The sequence below is a fragment of the Lagopus leucura genome, unplaced genomic scaffold, assembly GCF_019238085.1.
Source record: "Lagopus leucura isolate 7727_CA_CO unplaced genomic scaffold, USGS_WTPT01 Super-Scaffold_100002, whole genome shotgun sequence".
Classification (NCBI taxonomy): domain Eukaryota; kingdom Metazoa; phylum Chordata; class Aves; order Galliformes; family Phasianidae; genus Lagopus; species Lagopus leucura.
This window is the reverse complement of record NW_024962263.1, coordinates 48,994,165-49,014,807: the sequence shown is the minus strand read 5'-3', so window position 1 is coordinate 49,014,807 and position 20,643 is coordinate 48,994,165. Positions and strand designations below refer to the sequence as shown.

The 20,643-nt window shown below is 36.8% G+C and overlaps 1 protein-coding gene across 4 annotated transcripts in view; it reads left to right on the top strand.

The window, feature by feature from the left end:
* TRAPPC8 (trafficking protein particle complex subunit 8) overlaps positions 1 to 20,207 on the top strand; it is a 48,899-nt gene extending 28,692 nt beyond the window's left edge. For 2 of the 4 annotated variants that reach the window (XM_042869099.1, XM_042869097.1), the window contains 13 exons: positions 131 to 257; positions 1,249 to 1,406; positions 1,854 to 2,296; positions 4,434 to 4,581; positions 5,568 to 5,664; positions 6,434 to 6,502; positions 6,610 to 6,650; positions 7,917 to 8,102; positions 8,644 to 8,745; positions 15,646 to 15,693; positions 17,023 to 17,168; positions 18,715 to 18,804; positions 19,160 to 20,207. In XM_042869099.1, the coding sequence (XP_042725033.1) occupies positions 131 to 257; positions 1,249 to 1,406; positions 1,854 to 2,296; positions 4,434 to 4,581; positions 5,568 to 5,664; positions 6,434 to 6,502; positions 6,610 to 6,650; positions 7,917 to 8,102; positions 8,644 to 8,745; positions 15,646 to 15,693; positions 17,023 to 17,168; positions 18,715 to 18,804; positions 19,160 to 19,394 (1,890 nt within the window). In that variant the 3' untranslated portion in view covers positions 19,395 to 20,207. The remainder of the gene's footprint in view (positions 1 to 130; positions 258 to 1,248; positions 1,407 to 1,853; positions 2,297 to 4,433; positions 4,582 to 5,567; positions 5,665 to 6,433; positions 6,503 to 6,609; positions 6,651 to 7,916; positions 8,103 to 8,643; positions 8,746 to 15,645; positions 15,694 to 17,022; positions 17,169 to 18,714; positions 18,805 to 19,159) is intronic. The other 2 variants (XM_042869098.1, XM_042869100.1) reach the window with 1 other exon arrangement.
* Positions 20,208 to 20,643: the final 436 nt, after the last annotated feature.

Below are 20,643 nucleotides of genomic sequence, written 5' to 3'. Positions count from 1 at the left end.
GTCTGTGGTTGCATCTAATGCAACAATGAAGTATCAAAAGTAGCCATGATTCGCTTAAATAATTGGACATTTAAATGTAATAATACTTTTTTAGTAGCAACAACAACAAAAATTTAACGTATCTCCACAGGCGAGACTAAAGCTCTTTCCCCATCAAACAGGGGAGCTACATATTCTGGGAGTCGTTTATAATCTTGGCACTATTCAGGGTACTGTGACATTAGATGGGATAGATCCTTCTATTGGATTACAGTCAGGTAAGTACGTTGTTCCCTCGAGTATGTCTCTGGAAAGGGGAGATGTGGATTCCATGGAGTAGAACTAAATCCTGTTTAATATTTGACTATTATGTTGTGAGGTCTGTCTTCAGATAAAGAGACAGAAATGGGTAATAACTGGAACAGGAAACCAATGAATTGACACCTGTAGGAATCCTGTGAGAAAGAAAATAACTTCTGCCAGGTGCATTCTTGTGCTACTTTTAAATCTATGGAAATTCTGAAACATTTAAATCAAAATGCAAACATTCCATCTAGGGTATCTGTAACAAGTTTTGACTCCTTTGCTGTTTATTTTTTTTTTTTTCCCTTTTTCAACTTTTGTCTCAGTGTTGTACTAAAGTTCTTGGTATAAATAACCACACTTAAATTTATCTGATAGTTCTTTTGTTTTTATTTTCTTTCCTTTATATTAATGTATAAACGCTTTAATTGCATGCTGGTTAATCTGCTTTAAGACATTCATCTGACACACTAAAGAAAACTTAGTTCTTGGATAAAATAAGGATTAAAATACTTGAATTAACATACTTAAAAGTGTCTAAAAGAAATAATGAAGCTTGATTAACTATCTCTGAAGTGAAAACGTTATGGCTGAATCTCGAATAAAAATCATTTGAAGAGTGCTGGCCCCTTTTTGGAAGGAAATGGTTGATGCTATGTTTCTTCTAGCTTGGAAATTAGAAAATTTAATTAATCGTGTTCACTTATTAATTATCCCATTCAATCTGGTGTTCCTATTCTCTTTGCTGCCAGGACTGTGAGCATTTATAGAGGGCAGAGTTAGTTTACAACGTGTATCTGGCTCTCTTATTTGCAATAGCAATGCGTTCTGTGTCACAGTAGTTCTTTGTCAGTGATGCTGCTTAGTCTGCAGTAACAAAAAAAAAAAGGAAGTTCTGATCACTTTTTCTAAAAAGTTACTTGAGGTATTTAAAAAAAGAAAAAAAGCTTTTAAAAATTCTTTCAGGGAAGTTTGTCTCCAATGGGTTATCTGTACGAGGACGACAAGACTTAGAAATCCAAGGGCCTCGACTTAATAACACAAAAGAAGAAAAAACATCTATTAAGTATGGACCTGATCGGCGTTTAGATCCCATTATTACGGAAGAAATGCCTTTGTTGGAGGTATGCAGTTATTTTTCTTTTCATAGTATTGAGCAAATTGCTGAATGTAGAGCCACAAATTTGTTAATGTTTAAATTTTTCCTGCTACTTCATGACCTGTTAGTGCCAAGTCTGTATCTTGTTTTCCAAGAGAAACTTATGGCCTTCAAATTAAGTTTTGAAATTGTCACAGTCCTCTTAGAATGTTTAGTTTGCAGTATTTGTAGCCAAATTATTATGGGGTGTAGGCAAGAGGCAGAAAAGGTTTTTTTGGTTTGTTTGCCATATGTCCAGAGTACTTCAAGTGAGTTAATTAAAAAAGTGATTGTTCTTCCTGGAGCTATTAAAGTGGTCTACCTGGTTAATGACAGCACTTACAGTTTAAGTGTTTTGGTTGTTATTTTTTTATGTCTGTTTGTAATTTGATTCGATGTTCAGAATCTTTTCCTCCTGTTCTTTCCAATACAGGTGTTCTTTATAAACTTTCCTACAGGACTTCTCTGTGGAGAAATCAGAAAAGCATATGTAGAGTTTGTGAATGTGAGCAAGTGTCCTCTTACAGCGCTGAAAGTTGTGTCCAAGCATCCAGGATTTTTTACTTTTGGTGCAAATACTGCTGTTCTAACACCACTAAGTCCTTCAGCTTCTGAAAACTGTAGTGCTTACAAGACTGTTGTGACAGATCCTACCTCTGTGCGTACAGCACTGCTATCTTCAGCTTCTTCTGTAGACTTTGGGGTTGGCATGGGAGGTCAGCCTGAGGTAATACATGTCCCACTTCCTGACTCAATTCTTCTTCCTGGGGCATCAGTGCAGTTGCCAATGTGGTTACGGGGACCAGATGAAGAAGGAGTTCATGAAATAAACTTTTTATTTTACTATGAAAGTATTAAAAGACACTCAAAAATGTGGTAAGTTATCTACTTCTTTTGCTGACCTACTCACTGGGATGTTAATAAGCACATAAGCATGAGCTTTAAACTTAATGAGTTGCAATGAAGATGTTCAAGTGGCTTGTCTGTAATTGTAAAATAATATTTCTATAGTGTTACTTGATTTGTGTGAAGTTGTACATGAAGTATGATTTACACGCTTGTATGGAATATTCTTTTTTCATTTTTTTTAATGTTCTTGAGACATTGGGCAGTTGAGTTTGATACCACAAGCTAACAGTATTTTCACTGAATTAAAGTTTACTTATTACTTAGTCTCAAGTTCTGCCCTTGTCCCAGGCTATAAAGGCTCAGGAGAACTTTTCCAAGAAACTAGTTCTTCAAAGATTCTGGAGTAAATAGTTATTTGTTCTGGAAAGTGAAGACATCAGCATTTAGAAAGCCATAGCATAGTTTTATCGAACAGTTACATTAAGAAATGAAGACTCTCTTACTCCTTTCTTCAACCCTTCTATACTGTTTTTACAAGGCTACCTTACAGTTGTTACAGTTCAAGTCTAGAGCTGAAAATTAAGTTTTAACAAGCTTTATTTAGTTTTCAGCCTTGTAGGAAAACTGGTTGCAGACTTAATAAATGTAATTATTTAATTTTCTGAGGATGATTCTACTAGGGAGCTGCACAGATTGTTAGATTTGTTTGCTGGGAGAAATGTGCCTCAGCCTGCATTAAGTAGGAACACAGACTAGAAGGAATGCATCTGTTGAGTCAGGACTGGGAATCTGTCTGTCGTATTATACAGTTTCAGGATAATGGTGCCGTAGGTGAGGTGTAGTCCAGTGTACTTAATGTCAGCTTGTGGCTGGAACTTGTTTTCCTGGTTATTTCTGACAAGGAAGCCAAACTCACGTTGTGAGACTGCTTTATCATGCAAACCAAAGCAAAGTAAGCTGAAGATGGTCAAGAGTAGATCAACATCTTCCTGGAATTAAATTACAAGTTGTTCCTTCAGACTTAAAACTGGCATTTCAGAAAATACAGACAAATTTTCATTTGGCTTTATTCCTTATTCCTACAGGTCAGCTTATAGATTTTCTTGTTTGCTGTGGCTTTTTTTCCAAAGAATGGAGCTTATTTCTCCTTTGATTCCATAGAATTCAGGAAGTGAGGTGTTAGAGAGAATGGGATATGGTTACTTAGAGACTGTATTTATTCTCTACTGTGTTGAAGTTTCCAGGGAGACTTAAATATGTGAAATTGTCTAATAATTGTTCTGTAGACTGACCATGATTCTTAAATTTCTGAAGGGTGGTTTAATTTGTGCCACTTGTAAGTTATGCTGGCACCCGTATATCAATGAGGATTGTCTGCAAATCTTAAGCTTATCCTATGGATTGTGATACTATATTGAAATGCAGTTTAGGAAACCAGCAATATCTTTTTTTTATTCTCTTGAGACAGAAGTATTACACTCATGTATTTAGCAGACAGTACATGTCAAATGTATACACACCTCTATTTCATTATGAATGTTACTGTAGTGAAAAAGTTTATGTGTTTTTATGGGGTCCAAGAAGTTTACATACCTTCAGTAATACAGGAAGATAACTTTGATGAAGGTCTTGCTGGCCTCAGGGTTGACTGCGTCTGGAAAGAAGCAGAATAGTGCTGGCTCTCAAAGTAAACTTTGAAAACTCTTCATTTTGTCAGAATTTGTTGAATGCAATAGTATTCTGGGAGCTTTAGTGAATGTTTCTGCAGGAGATGTGACTAATTACTAGAGGGCCTTCTATGGTTTATTTGCTGGAAAAACTGTATTTTGTGGTAACATTAAATGGCCTAATCACTTCCCTGTGTCTTACCTGGAATATTAACAAGGTGTTTTTCAACATGGTATCATGAAACCACCATTTCTCTAGTAATTTTGAACTGGGTAAGAATCTGTATATTTGATAGGTGCCTGTCTAGTGCAGTATGATTGTTTAGTTTTCTGTCAAAAGTGTGTAATAGAAAAATGTTGTCTTGATGACTGAGGGAAATAAATAGTCTAATGACCTTAATGTTGATGAGAAATGTAAAAGCTGGACTTGGTGAAGTGCTCTGGACAGCAGTCCCAGTTCTTCAGAATGTCTTTCTTCTCTCTTTCCCGTTTCCTAGTCATAGAGTACTAAGGCACACTGCAGTTATTTGTACTAGCCGGTCTCTGCATATTCGAGCTACTGTCTGCAGAAGTAATGCACTTGAAGATGAAGAAGGCAGAGGGGATAACATGTTGGTGTTTGTGGATGTAGAAAATATCAATACTGTAAGTTCTTATTTTTAATAGTGATACTGTTCTTCAGTTCAGCACATGTGTTAATATCCCCAGTAGAGCCAATACTTACAGCTTTTTTGTACTATAACTTTGACTGGAAATATTAAGTAAGCCTTTCATACTTAATTGTTCCAATTAATGTTAGTGCTTTCTTTCCAACAGTAAAGCTGTGTGTCAAAACTGTGGGAATCTGCTGTAACTGTTTGTACCCCTAAATGTGATCTCGAGCCTTTTTCTTTGAGCTCTTAGCAGAGCAGGTGACATTATTTCAGTCTCACCATGCTATTTCAAACTTACTCAACTTTTTTGGTTAAAATTTGTTCCCATTTTTTTCAACTGTAAAGCAAAGTAGTTGAGTGCATTGCTTATTAGAACTCCTGGACACATAAATGTGGTAGAATCACAGAGCTGATCTGACATTTTGTGTTGTGTGTATGCTTTGGTTTTTCTTCAGCTACTAAGGTGAGGAGGAAGGAATGTGCTATAAAGCATTTGTCAAATTTGCAGATGGCGCTATGTGAAACTTAATTTTCCATTGTCATCTCCTTTCCCTGAAAGAAAACCAACCCTAAATGTTGTTTTTTCTCATATGTAATAAAAATCCTAAATTCCTGGGATTTAGGATCTTGCAAGAATGCTGGAGTAATCTTTGGAAACTAAATGCTGTTGTGGATAATGGTCTCTGTTGGAGGTTTTTTATAGTTGCTAAAATGCCACCTTGGAGGGAGTTTTTCTTTGAGATTTTTTTTCTTTCTGTAGTTTCATTTACTAGAATTAAATGTCTTGGATTGTTTCACATTGTAGTGGGTCCTCAATCCCTCCTTATCTCTCCTGCATGTTGTATTGCACGTGATTTGAAATGAGGAGTTAAATAGAGTTTCTAGCTGTGCCATTTTGTGACAAATGCTTACTTTGCAAAGGAGAACTTGATCAACTATGATTGATCTTATCTGACATCTTTTTTGTTTCCTTTTTAGAGTGAGACTGGTGTTAAAGAATTTCACATAGTACAAGTTTCAAGTAATAGTAAGCACTGGAAGCTTCAAAAATCTGTGAACGTTTCTGAAGACAAAGGTGTGTATCCCTATAATTAAAAGGACAGTAAGTCCAGCTTCTGCCTGATGAGGAAACTAGTTTTCCAAGGAGCTGAACTTTGAGAATAACTCAGTTGTAAAAATTGTATGTCCCTTTTGAACATATTGAAGTGACCTTAAGCTAAACCTTAATTTTAAAAAATGAGTTTAATTTACAGGTAAATTATTTAGCTGTTATAGAGAAGTACGTGTCTAGATTGGCTGATAAGTTGTCGCACAGGAGTAATGTTTCACAGCATTCCTTTATTTTAATTTATTTATAATTATCATTGTGTTTAACTCATCAGTAGAATATTTGACAAATTTTCTATTCAGTTATTAGAAATATGCCACAATTGCTAGCATTGTGTATCCTGCCTTAGCTAATATAATTGTTTCTTTTTGAAAAGACAAAATGAAGGCAACAAAAAGTCAACTGTTAATTGCATCTAACAAATGGTATCTTTACATGTATGCTGATGCTTTTTCTGCTTAAAAATGAATCTAGATGTGTTGTCTTACTGCATTAATAATGAAGGTGAACTAGGCATACTTTTTGTCATCTTTCAGTTCTTTCAGTTTCTGTCAGTCTCCTTTAGTCATATAGGTAGGATAGGTTAGCAGAAGATTATTTGCCTGAGTAGATACGCTACTTGAGTGTGATCAGTGTGTTGTTTTATCTGAAGTTCAAAGGCTGGCTTGTTAATAAGGAATTCTATGTAATTATGTTGGAGGCAAAAAAAAAAAAAACTTGCTACTTTTTCTTTCAGACACTAAACTTGCTAGCAGAGAGAAAGCAAAGTTGTGCTTTAAAGCAGTGAAATGCAAAAACTCCGAAGGTAAGTTTTTCTGAATATGCTAACATTTATGAAAAAATAGTCAATCTTGTGTTGAAATTGGGATTTGTCATGATGCTGAGAGGGTGCTTTCTTTTCTTATCCCTTAGAAAGCTACACGTTTGCAGACATCGTCTTTGGAAATGAACAGGCAAGTGAACTGGTGGAACTACATACTTGTGCAGCTAGCCTACTGAAAGCCTCTTTTTAAATGTAAAAGTACGAACAGCTCTCCTTGTACAAAGAAGATTATAGGATAGTCTGGTATTTTTGGTTGCTGACTTAACAGTTGAAGTCTTTTAGGAGTGCATTGAGATGCTAGCTTTTTTCCTTCTTTTCCAACTCCTAAGAGCAGTTTTGTAGTAGTTATCTGGTAGAAATCTGAATTTCATTTCTCTCAATTATCTTTTTACTAAGGTAAGTTAAAACTTCAGATTACTCTTGGTACTCAATGTTTTTCCAAGACTTGAGAAAATAGAACATTTGGTATCAGTTCAGAAATCTACACTGAGACAGTGGATGTGATTAGGTGGATGTCAGTACTAGACTGCTTGTTTTCTACATGTACATCTGCCTTTTAAAAGTCAAACTGCTTACTACAATTTAATTTATAAGCATACAGATTGAGTTTAGGACTAAAAAATCCAGTTAAGCTTCCCTAATGGACGTCAACTTTCTTCTAAGAAAAGGTTCTCTTCACTGGGGTGTTGTAGAGGGGTCCCTCCTTTCTAGCAAGTTAACTACTTTTGGCATAATTTTCTCATTGAGTTTGAATATTCTGCTGAAATTAGAAGCTTTGCAACAGTATATTCTAATCTAATCCCTCTAAATGGAGGGATTAGGAACCTGAAGTTTACTTACCATGTTTTGTCCAAGTAATATTGCTGTCAATCTTAAAACCACCAGTTCCTTAGTAAGCTTTTGGTGTTTGGAAATGCTTAGCGCAAGTGATGACCCAGTACTTCTGGCTGTGCTTCTTACAGTAGGAAATATACTCTGCAGTTTCTGTTATTGTGAGCTAAATGTGCATCCCTAACTCTAGCAAATGCTTCTAGTTAATTAACCTGAAGAAAGTATTATAGCAATAATGATTTGCATATGAGTTAGCCTATAGAGGACACGCCAACTCTCTTCACCATACTTGATCACGTAGTGGCATGTCTGGTAGAAATAATTAAAGATCTTATTTTTAAGTTCAGTCTTTGTGGTTTTAGGCCAATATCTTTAGCTGTATTCCACTGTGTTTCCTTGGAGGTGTTTCTGCATAGTGCTAATCTCAGACGTAGAAACCAAAATGTGTGGAATCCTCTAGGTTTGCAAAGAGCTGCTTGGAACTCAAAGGCTATGATTCCTGTTAAAGGATATACTTATGTCTGCTTACATCCTGTTCTGAGTCCTTTTTCTTTATTTCTTGCAGATAATAAGTTCAGCCAGTCCCTGTGCAGACTTCTTTTTTCAAAGCTTATCTTCTGAATTGAGAAGAACTCATGTACAATCTCAAACTCACACATCTCAAAGGGCTGTGAAGCAATCATTTGATGAGGCAGTCAGATTGATACAAAGATGCAGTGAAGTGGACTTGAACATTGTTGTACTATGGAAGGTATGTTTTTTTAAGTTTTGTGGAAGTAGGTTATGAAAGTAGGTAGATGTAGAAAATAATAAATATGGCACCTTGAACTTTCAAGCATGCTTAGAAAAATTGTATCTTTAAGTTTTGTATAAAATAAAACTAATGAACTAAAGTAAGCAGAGGTAGTCTTAATATTGTTAGTTTACCAACTGTACTTAAATGATTTTTCCAATGTCCTAAATGTATCCAGTTCTTAATGTTCTGTTTTTAAAAAATTAAACTGAAAATTGTGAATTTTGTTATGCTTGCTTCTATCAGAGAGTTGTAAGAGTGTGACTCAGTTTGCTTAAAACAGGACACAATTATTCAGAATACAAATAATATGTATGGCAATTAACAGTCTGAACCTGAGTTATGTGTGCTTACAAAGTTAAAAGCATAAACATAAATACATGAGTCATACTAGCATTGGAACAACTCATCTTCCACTTCTGGAGAAAGTCAGTAGTTCTGTATTAAGAAGCTTATTATTTAAAAAAAAATTGTCTGCTAATGTCTTTGTATTTTGTAGGCATATGTTGTGGAAGATAACAAACAGCTTATTTTGGAAGGCCAACATCATATTGCCCTTAACACAGTTGGGAAGGAGGCGTTTTCATTTCCTCAGAAGCAGGTAATCTACTATGAATTTTTTTCTTAGCAGATGCTTTTTTTTCCCCCCAAATGGACTTGATGTGCCTTCTTGTAAATGGAAAAAAATGGAACCACTTCTTGTAAAATATAAGACTTGAGTAAGGTGCCACTGTTTGGTTGTTTCATTAACTGTTCTCTGTTATTTCAGGCTGGGTCTAGGAGGTTATTAGTGTATTATGTCAAGTTGATAGTGAAATGATGCATTTATTTTAAAGAGTTATAAAATTAAAATTATTATGCACAGCTTCTAATTGAAGATCTTTATTGTAATGTCTTAAACAGAAGAGCAGAAACACTGGGGGAAGGTAGCAAGGCATTGGAAGTTTCAATGGAATATATCAACTAATAGTTGACTATTTCATGTTCCATATGTACTATTTCATAGCCTATTTGCTTATGTAGAGAAATTAACATCTGTAAGAAACTTGTGGGTATTTCTTGTTATGTGAAACAGTAATAACTATGGAAGTTAAATTGGTGTAAAAATATGTATGTTAGACAATTTTTGCATTGTGATTAATATGCAGAATAATATGTCTAGAGTTCTGCTAACCAGTATAATGCTGCGTTTTGTTGTTTTGGTGCCAGTTTCCTTATGTCTTCCAGCATTACAGGAACATTTTAGTCCTTTTGTACTATGGAATAGATGGGATGGGACATGTAGTTTGAGCTAAATTGCCTGCTCTTAATTCCCACTGGGGATAAAAGGAAAATCAAGGTTGAATTTCTGAAGAGGATTTTTTTTCCTCTCGCAAAAGCCAAAACCTTTGCATGTATGAACTCAAGCTATGCTGAACATTATTTTACTGTATTGGTCTAATTACATCTACTCTTACTGGTGTTCTCTTCCTTCTTTTAAGATGTATGTAGAACAATCAATAGCACTAAATATCTGAAGTTAGGAAATAGAATGCTGTGAACTTCTGCTCCTGATCTCATTGAGGTCTGGTTCTTGCAAGTCATTGGGGAGAGAAGCAATAGGAACGAATGACACTTGTATCCTAAAACAAACATGGTATGAACATTAGACATGTAGGGATGGGGACTTGCTTTTTTATGTTGACTGTATCTAGATAGCTTAATTGAATTTAGTTACTTCAAAGTAAGTGAAATGAATCCTGCCACCAGCAACAAAAAGGATCGGGATGTATCCACAATACATTTTGATGGTTAAATGCTACTGTTCTACAGATTATGGAGACCACATTCTCAACAATATTCTTGTTACAACTGCAAATAGAAGCTGCATTGATTAATGTATTTGCTTTAAGTGTAAGGAGCCAATTTTCAGAACTTATTTGGAATCGCTCTGTGCCTTGGAAGCAGAAATCTTTCTGCGCTGTCATGCAGTTGAAATCTAGTTTATAAAGAGGATAGTGTTGTTTTGTTTTATTCTTATAGTATATGCTTAATTGGTACATCCTCATGGTAACCAAAGCTCAGTCTGAACTTAGACTTCAATAGCTCATTATGTCAGGACTGTTGAGAACTGAAGTCTTTTACACTCACTTTGTTTTGATTGGCATGTTTTGTCACAGGAGAGAAAAGAAACTCCTGAGATGGAAGATGAAGTAGAACCTTACAGTCATCTAGGTTGAAAAAGATATCCAGGATTACCAGCTCAATCATAAACCTGTCCTACCAAGTTCCATCACTAAACCATGTCCCTTGTTGCCCTATTCATGCATTACTTAAATATCCCCCAGGGAAAGAGAGTGCACCTGTTCCCTAGTCAGCCTGTTTCAGTGCTTAGCCACCCTCTCCATTAAGAAATTATTTCTAACATCTAATCTAAAGCTTCCCTTGTACAACTTGAGATCGGTTACTGTCATTTTTCACTTGAGAAAACAGGCTGACACTCTCCTTGCTAAATCCTCCTTTCAAGTAGTTGTAGATAGTGATGAGGTGTCACCTCAGATGTTGCTTCTCCAGATTAAAAAATCTCAATTCCTACAGCCACTCTTCGTAAGTCTTTTTTTTTTTTTTCTAGTCTTTTCATCAGTTTTGCTCTTCTCTCTACACATTTGAGTAATTCCTCACCCTTGTAGTGAGGAGCCCAAAATTCTATGCAGTATGCAGACTTTGATCTCTTTTGTGCTGTGTACAAGGGGGTAATTGCTTTACTAGGCCTGCTGGCCAGGCTATTTCTGGTGAAGGTCAAAATGCTATTGGCTTTCTTATTCACCTGGGCACACTGCTGGCTCATACTCAATTGACTGTTGACCAGAACCTACAAATTCTTTTCTGTTGGCCAACTTTCTAGCCTCTCTAAGTGTATAGTTGGAAAGATATAAAATATAATTGCTGGGTCCCACAGTTGAGTAATACCAATATTTTAGCAATGTTAAATGTCCAGTCACATGACAACTCATCAGTTTAGATGCCTCTCTGCAAAGCCCTCCTACCCTAAAGCAGATCATCAGTCCTAACTACCTGGAAACTTACTGAGGGTGCTCTTGATCACATCATCCAGATTGTTGATAAAAAATGTTAAACTAGCCCCAGGTCTGAGCTTTGGGGAGTGCTAGTGTGTCTGGCAAGTGGTTGAACTGAGCTCTATGCACTTTGACTCTTTGAGCCTGGCCAACCAGCCACTTTGCCTAGGAAATTACATACTTGTCCAAGTTGTGAGCAGACAGTTTCTTGTGGAGTAGAAACTGGGGACAATGGTTCCGAAAGCGGTGCTAATATCCAGATAACATCCACAATCTTTTCCTCATCCAGTAAGCAGGTCAGCATTTCACAGAAGATTAGGTTAGTCAGGCAGGACTTGCCTTTTATAGACCTGTGCTGGCTGCTTCTGATCACTTGATTATCTTGTATAATAAATGATTGAAACTTTGCAGCAGTTAAATATGTGGAATGAATGAAGTACGGAGTTTAAGGAACCCCTGAAATGGGATTAAATTAGGCTATGCGGAGGAAATAACATACTTCATCTGTTAACGTTTGCATATTCTCTTTGAAATACTTAGCTCTTGAATTAAGGTTATCCAAGCAGTGAAAGGGGATGAGGGAAATCCCAAATTCAAACTGTATTTGTAACTTAATGTTTTCAGACTTCCAACAGTCAAACAGCATCTTTGTAAATCTGTGTTCTGTACTAGTCATCCAGCAAGGTTGGAAACTAGGCTGTTCCTGGGTGTCTTGGGCTGACACAGAAGTAGTCTGTTTTCTGAGGATTAGACAGCAGAGGGAGATGGAGACGCATGCTTTTTACTTCTACTTTATACAGTTTGATAAAGGGCTGCTCAGTTCTGCGGAACAAATCTATCTGCAAGCTCTGAACAGTGGAGTCAACTAGGATGCAGGCGTTGTCGCTCTGTGCGTTTCTTGTTGCTTTCCTTTGTTATTGTTGCTCTTTGATATATTTTTTTTTTTTATTCTTTACTTGAGGAAGCTTTCTCTTCATGCTTTAGTAACCAGCAGCAGAACTGTTGCTTCTGGCAGTGCAGCAATTCCCAATCAAGAACGGTCTCACAGTAGATTTGGAGAAAACATAAGACAGTACTCATTTCCCTTGATCTTACTTATTTTAACCCTCTAAACAATTACTCCAGTCTTAACTGGATTCTTCAAATGACTTGCTCTTTATTTTGGGGAGGGTTAATTTCTATGTACTTAATGACTTCTGCTTTGTCAATTGTTGTCTCTCTGTGACTAATTCTTTGCCTGCCCTTAAGGGGTTTGGTTTGGATCTGCCCAAACTTCTAGGACTTGTCAGAAAAACAAAGCTTTAGTAAACATCTGTAGTAGAGAAGCACTAGATTTGTTTGTTTTTTTTTGACAGTTTCTCAAGTTCTTCAGACTGTTGCTGGCAGACTGGTAATTGGTGTGCCAATGCATGATCATCTTAAGGTTTCTAAGCTATGATGTTAAGTCTGACTGAGATGCAAGGACAGGTAACTTCTGTTTGGTTTTTGTGGAACACATTAATGCATACAACCACAGACATGGAATAGGAAGCATGATGTGGTTATTTGTTTTCCATAACAGCACAACTTGCCAGAGTACTTGATTTAAAAAACAAAAAAAACAAACAAACAAAAAAAAAAAAGCCTGTCTGGTTTCTGTAAAACACAAGATAGCAGAATTGAGGAAAGGTTTAAAATGCTTCCGGCTAAAATTTCTGTATGTACCTGCATTAAAAATGGTAAAAGTAAAGTGAAATTCTGTGAGCGCTTTATCTGGAAGCTCAAATGCATGTGTTTTGTTCCCATAGGAATCATAGAATGATTGAGGTTGAAAGGAGCATTTAAGATCATCTAGTTCAAGCACCCCTGCTATAGGCAGAGACGCCTCCCTCTAGACCAGGTTGCTCAGAGCCCCATCCAGCCTGGCCTTGAGTGCTTCCAGGGAGAGGGCATCCACAACCTCTCTGCGCAACCTGTTCCAATGTCTCACACCCCCACAGTGAAGAATTTCTTCCTGCTACTTAGTCTAAATCTTCCCTTTTCCAGTTTAAAACCATTTTCCCTTGTCCTATTGCTACCTGCCCTGAAAAAAAAGTCCCTCCCTAGCTTTCCTGTAGGCCCCTTCAGTTACTGGAAGGTCACTATGAAGTCCCCTCAGGGCTTTCTTTTCTCCAGACTGATGAGCCCCAGCTCACCCTGACCTCATAGGAGAGGTGCTCCAGCGTTTTGATCACTTTGTGGCCCTCTTCTGGACCTACTTCAACAGCTCCATGTCCTTCTTTTGTTGGGGGCTCTAGAACTAGATGCAGTACTCCAGATGGGGTCTCATGAGAGAAGAGTATAAGGGCAGAATCACCTTCCTCAACTGCCTTCCTGCTGGTCACACTTCTCTTGATGCAACCCAGGATACAATTGGCCTTCTGGACTGCAAGTGCGTACTGCTGGCTCACGTTGAATCTTTCATCAACTGACGCCTCTAAATCCTTCACCTTAGGACTGCTCTCAAGCCAACCTGTGTCTGTGCTTGGGATTTCCCTGACCTTGCACTTGACTTTGTTGAACTTGATGAGATTGGCGTGGGCTCGCCTCTCAAGCCTGTCCAGGTCCCTCTGGTTAGCTTCTCTTCACTCTAGCTTGTCAACTAGGAATTCAGTATGTAATTATATTGAACTGGATGTTCAGTATATAATTATAAATGTTAAGCCTCTTTCCTTCTGATAATAGTAATGACAACTATGCCTTTGGAGCTTACTGATATTTCTGTCATTGGATACAGATATGTTTTTTAAAACTGCAGGGTTTTTATCTGTTTAAGTGGATGAGTTTGATTTTTTTTTTTTTAAATTTCTATATTTGAAAACATTATTTAATTTTTTGTTCTGATCATGTTTAAAAGCACATTAACCTAATTATTGCGAGGATTGTTCTTGAAATCGAAAATTTTAGGCTGTCTGATATTCCTTAAACTCTTCAAAATGATTATATGTGAATATACCATTTTGATGCATCTATTGGAAAGGATGAAATTCTCATGTTGAAAGTGTCCTCTGAGGTTGAGCTATATATTATGGGTATATCTGTATATATTTTGTTGCCTATTAAATCTGTCATATAATTCAAAAGATGCATTGATTAATGTGTAGGTTTTGACTCTTCCAACCTCAGTATTCTAGTTGCAGGAAAAATCTAAAACTGATGTGAAAAATACACGATTTCAGAAGTATAAATAATGATAATACACAATTTTATTTCAGAGTAGCGAAAAACCTCTAACACTTATGGTCTTTTTTTTTTTTTTTTTTTTTTTGCAACTACTGAATATATGAAGGTGGGGAAATCCTTCTACTTGAAACAGTAATCTTGTTTTATTTTAGGTGCATATCTTTGAATTATGGCCTTTGTAGATTGTGGCTTTGGGCAACAAAAAGCTTTCTAAAAACAGCTTTACTAGCACAAATTGTACCATTTGTAGCCATTGGGAGACTACTTTGGGAACGTTGTGGTTCTGCTGGTACTGTCCATTTCATGCTTCCAATTAAGAAACCCACAAACTTGAATGCCTTGACATTCTGGTCAATCTTGTCTGTGCCACTACCATTATGTATGGATGAGATTTTCCAATTACATCTAACCCATTTTTAAAGGGGAACACCTTGAACACTGTTATGGCCTTCTTGTATGGAATATGTGGTGCTTGCTGTCTCCTTGCAAAGCCTCCATGAACCTAAGAAACTGGAGTAGGTTAAGAGGCTGGCTTTAGGTCTCAACTTTTGTTTTTTTTTGTATTTTTAAAGGCGGAACTTCATTTGAATTGGAGTTCTAGGAGCTGAGCAACAAAAAGCCGCCTGTTTAATTTTTAGTTTAGTTTTACTTTACTTCTAAGTGTAAATAGCTGAATGTCTTGAGGTTTTTACTTCATGCATTTTTGAGGGGAAGGTATAGGTCCCAGGTGGATATGGGCATCTTTTTTGCAGCCTTGATTCAATTTGTGAAGCTCCAAAGTAGGGAAGGAATTTAATGCATCTTTAAACTTGGCATTTTATTAGATGTCTCTAAGTAGCTATCTGATCTGTATGCAGATCTTGGTTAACATTTGGAAGTGCTTAATTCTCTCCAACAGCATTAGGTGAGAGAAACATGTGCTAAATGTCTTGTTGTAGTCTTTGTTCCAGATTAAAAATAAATAAACAAATAACAAAAACTAGACAATGAGCAGCTCAAATTGCAGGAACAGACATTGTTAGTTGAATCTGACATCTAGAGGGTGACTGGAATTAAAATTCAGCCCTGTTATGGTAAATTGTTAATCTTGCTGCCTTCCAGCCTTTCAGCAGAGTAGGAGTATTGGAACTAAAGGCTTTGAAATATTAACAGCATTTTGCACTTTCACCAGTGAATGTTCCTGTTGTGTTTCATGATGTCTTTGTATATTTGTAGAGATAAACCTTCATATTTGTCTCTTGTAGGGTTTAAAAAAAATACTCGGGAGTTCTGATTGGGAGGACTTGGAACAGGTAATTCACTCTAGGGCACGTTACAGTGTGTAGGATGTTGGCATGTGGTTGAAGTGGGAGTTTGAGATTAAAAAACAAAACAAAAAAGTAATGTGAACTCTAGAAGCTAGTGTTTATCCTTCTGTTAATTTCCATCAAATTAGGTACCCATTAGGTAGGGAGGAAATACCCAATTCATTAAAACATTGAAGTTATATGATGGGAGAGAAGTGTATTTCATGCATTTCAAACTCATTTCATTCATTTTCAAACTAATCTTCTTTTCAGTAGTAAAGGATTGCAGGGGTGATTGGAAACCTGATTGGTTTAGTTTCCTGAGTATTTCAGCAAAGGTTTTACAGATTGTTTACTGATTTCATTGAGCCCAGTGTGTATGTTTGAGTCATGTTTTGTTGTCTGTCAACTTACAAGGTACAACTCAGCAGTGTTAATTGAAAAATATTACTTTGTGCAGTGTACTGACTTATTGGTGTGTCTAAGTCTTCCTTCACTCTCTTTAATAATGGCATTGTTTGCTGCAATTTTTTTTTCTAAAGGTGGACTCTTTTTTACAGAATAGGTTCATAAGGCCTTTTTCTCAGTAAATCCTGCTTGAAAAATAGATTATGTTGAACGTTGTTCAACAGAGTAGTGATGTAATGCTGGACCAAATGCAGCCTGATTAACTCATTTGGTGTTGCATCTTTCTGTCATCTGATTTCTTCTGCTTCAGAGGTTGGATCCCAATCTTACAAGCAGAGTCAAAGTAGTGTCCGTGCTTTACTTGGGCTTTCAGCTGGGGATGAGGAAAGGCAACTTGTATAGCACATTCTTGCAAATCTAATTTGTAAGGTAGTCTGCCTTTTAAAATCCTTCTGTCATTGTTAGCATGTTGTCATAAACTTCGTTTTTTGTTTTTTTCTTGTGGATCTGTCTGGAAAACTTGGCTACTGGCTTTCCTTTTAACTTCCCAGTGTAGGTGATAGGCTCTTCAAGTTACAGCTTTTGAACTAGGGAACTGTCTGAATGCTATCCCTGTTTCTTAAAAAGAAAATAACCAAATCCCAGCAAATCACCACAACTCTAGCAGAATACTTGTGTGAAACTTGCACAGATGTTCACGTGCACCTGTGAAACCTCTCAAAAGAGAAGGTAGCAGAAGTTGTATCGCTTTTCATTTAGCATGCTTAAATACAGAATGTGTTGGAAAAAAGTTACTATGATGTCATGGGCTTATATTCCTGGAGTTACAGTTCATAATTAAAAACTTGTGAATTCTGAGACTGGACTTTTTGTGTTTTCATAATGCCTTGTTTCAATGCTTTAAGTGTCATTCTGAATTTATTCCAGGAATTACCAGAAACAGCACTCCTAAAGTTTTTTCGACCTGAAAGTGCACCAGTACCTGCAAGACCAACACCAGAGCAGCTTTCCAATCTTATCAAGACAAGTCTTCATTACCCAGAGTCCTTCAATCACTCTTTCCACCAAAAGAGGTTAGCAGGATGGGTTTTTTGTAATCTTTGAGAATATTATTAATTTGATATAAATCTTACTTGGAGATGAACATAGATCATAATGTGAAGATAAAACAGTATGAGTGCCTCTGTTCAAGGAAGGCAGGGGAGAGTTCAGTGGAGGGCTGCAAAGATAATGAGAGGCATGGACCACCTCCCTTATGAGGAGAGGCTGAGAGACCTGGGGCTGTTCAGCTGGAGATGACTGAGGGGGGGGGACTCCTATCAGTTCTTGTAAATATCTAAAGGACAGGTATCAAGTAGGTGGGGACAGACTCTTTTCTGTGGTGCACAGCAACAGAACAGTGGGCACGAAAGTGGAGCACGGGAAGTTTCTGAAGGTGTGTGAGGAAGAACTACTTTACTTAGAATGTGACAGGGCACTGGAAGAAGCTGCCTAGAGAGTTCGTGGAATCTCCTTCAGGTGTTCACTACTTGCCTGGATGCTTTCCTAGGGATTCTATTATAGGGAGCCTGAGTTAACAGTAAAGTTATACTAGATGATCCCCAGAGGGTACCTTCTAACCCCTACAACTCTGATATGCAGGAGGGAAAGCTTGCTGAGTTCCTAAATGTGCTGCTTCAGGAAGGGATAGGTGAACTGAAAGTTCAATGTAGAAAAACAGGTTGTGGTATTACAGTTTGCAGTTCTAGTTTTAACTACAACTGTTCTCAAACAGCAAAATAAATGTTCTGAGTTTGTGTGTATTTTTGAGGAGTGTCAAAGGAAGAAGCAGTGTAACTACTTGAACACTAGCAGGTAATTCTAAGTTTTATGTTAAGAACTGTTATGTCTACAGTACCAGACTTGATAACTTGAACTATGGCTGGAACTTCATTTAGAAATGGAAATGGTAACAGTTTAGGTCACTTGTGTCTTGTCTCTTGGAATAATCTCAAAATTAATCTGTTTAAAATGCTAGTGTGAATCAGCTGCAGCCTGTAAAATCTTGGGCTCTTCCAAAAATAAAATGGTGTGCACGAACTCCTCAAGTTTGTTTCCAGACACAAAAAGTATTTACAGTTATAGCTATTTAGATTTGAGTTGTGTTTTTCTGAGAGGTCTGCTGTGTTTATACTAGCATTTACTTCAGTTTCTGGCTGTATAAGATGCCACCAGAGGTATTTTTTTATTTACAAAATCTTAACATTTTCAACACTTCATAAGGTGGCATATTTTAATGACACTTATGAAGCGTGTATCATTCCAGAAACAAGACCAGAAACAAATCTCATTTTTTTTCTAGTAGCTCTTCTCTTTTAGATCAAGTTTAGAATGTTTAACTGTTCAGCAATGGCAAGGGCTTCCAGTGAAACAAATCACTTGTTGCATAAATAACTATTTCAGCTGCAATAGTTTGTACCGCTGTCTGTAAATATCTTGGATTGCTCTTTCTGCAGGATTATTTATAAAAACAATCATACTAATTGTGGACAAACATACCTATGAGCTCTATTGAGGATAAGGGCTTTAATTAACACTAAACATATGCACTGTTTGATGTGCAACTACTTCTCTTTGCAGCCTCTGTCTGGTCCCTGTTACTCTCCTACTTTCCAATTGTTCCCAGGCTGTTGTAGATGTGATGATTGATTTGCGGCATAAAACAACAAGGTAATGTATTTATGTTGATTACAAACATTTTTTTCTTCTTAGTTCTAGGAAGTCTTTCAAGTTTTAAGGGAAATTATTGTAGGCAGTCAATCAAAAAGACTCAGTAACTTCCGGGATTCCAAAGAAGGCTGACAGTTGGCACTCTTGCATCTGAAGGTGGCGGGAGTAGTAACTTAGTTTTGTAATTCCTGACTTTTGAGAAGAAATTTTGAGAGAATGTAAACAAATTTCTGTAAAGAACTGATGATGGACACAAAGTACCTTCTGAAATTTTGGATAAATGTTAAATAAAGGGCTTGTATAATCTGTTAATATGTTTCAAATGCAGACAAGTAATGTTCATCTTCTTTTTCAGCCCAGAGGCGCTAGAAATCCATGGATCCTTTACGTGGCTTGGGCAAACACAGTATAAGCTTCAACTGAAAAGCCAGGAGGTCTATAGCTTGCAGCTGAAAGCTTGCTTCGTTCATACGGGTGTCTATAATCTTGGAACCCCCAGAGTATTTGCCAAGCTAGTGGACCAAGTTACCTTGTTTGAAACAAGTCAGCAGAACTCTATGCCTGCACTGATTATTATCAATAATGTTTGACCACTTCCTGAAAAATCATACTAAAAGACAAAATAAATCGGATTCTTTTCTTATATTGCTGGTTGACATTTTGCTGCAGTTTTTTGAAATAGCACCTCGAACATCTAACTTGTTACTAGAGATCGTGTAGAAAAGAAAATAGCAAAATACTCAGACTTGTCAATTTGTTTCTCAATGCAACGCACGTTGGACTGAAAATACGTTTATCCTTTTGTATAATGTATTTCTTCTCTGGTAATTAAGATATTCATAACACAAAGTAATCTTCAGCTCCAGATCTGAACATAGTTCTATGTCCTATGCCCTGTCAAAAATGCAGCTTGGCTGCTGTTACAACTTCCAGCATGGCGTGTTTAATATTTGTGGCTGTATTAGGATATGGTTCAGGAAGAAACCCTCACTGGCTTTTTCCTGTCAAAAGCCATTAGTCATAATAAATCCCAACCTTACTGTGAGTTAATAGGGTGTCTCCAAACTGTTTCTCAATTCTTTGGTTTAAAAATTTGTTTTGAGTTTTCAAGTCTATGAAAACTGGTGACCATTTGAGGTTCACAAGTCCCACCGAGGGTGTTTCAAAAATAAGTTTCAAAAATAATTTTTTCAACTAGTTTCAGTATTTTTCTCACTCATCTCAACACAGAATGCACTATTTCACAACCATGAGATTGTCATTTAAATTGTCACTGCTTTATTATGTAACTATAACAATTGATCTGTTTTAAAAATTAAACCTACTCAAGATTTTCAAGAAATGTATTATATTTATAACAAATGTACTGTAAATAGAATAAAACATACGTCATATTCACTGTATGGAGTGTTGCCTTGGATTTTTGTTACTTCCCTTTTATACAGCTGTAGCAATTTACAGGTGCTGATTTTTTCTTTTGTATAAGAATTCCATTGTGTACTACTTTATCCTCGTCTTGTTTGCTCAGGTGAAGTTCTTTTCCTGTTGTCATTGTAGCATTGGTGTACATGGCGAATCACAGAGGTTGCTGTATTTGCCCTTTGAGTTCTTAGAGTTTCTGGAAGCAAACCTCAGTTCTGCGTGGGGAATGTCAGTTTTGTGATGGGGAGTTGCTGTGTGAAGTAGTCAAGTGCAGCAAAACCAGTGAAGAGATAGGAGGTGTGGCTTATGGTGGATTACCTGAGTACAAGGAAATCTGAAGTACCTAATGGCACCTAAACTTCAGGCTATCTACTGTATCTTGCTGCTGAAGAAGATTCCACCATAGGATGACAATGA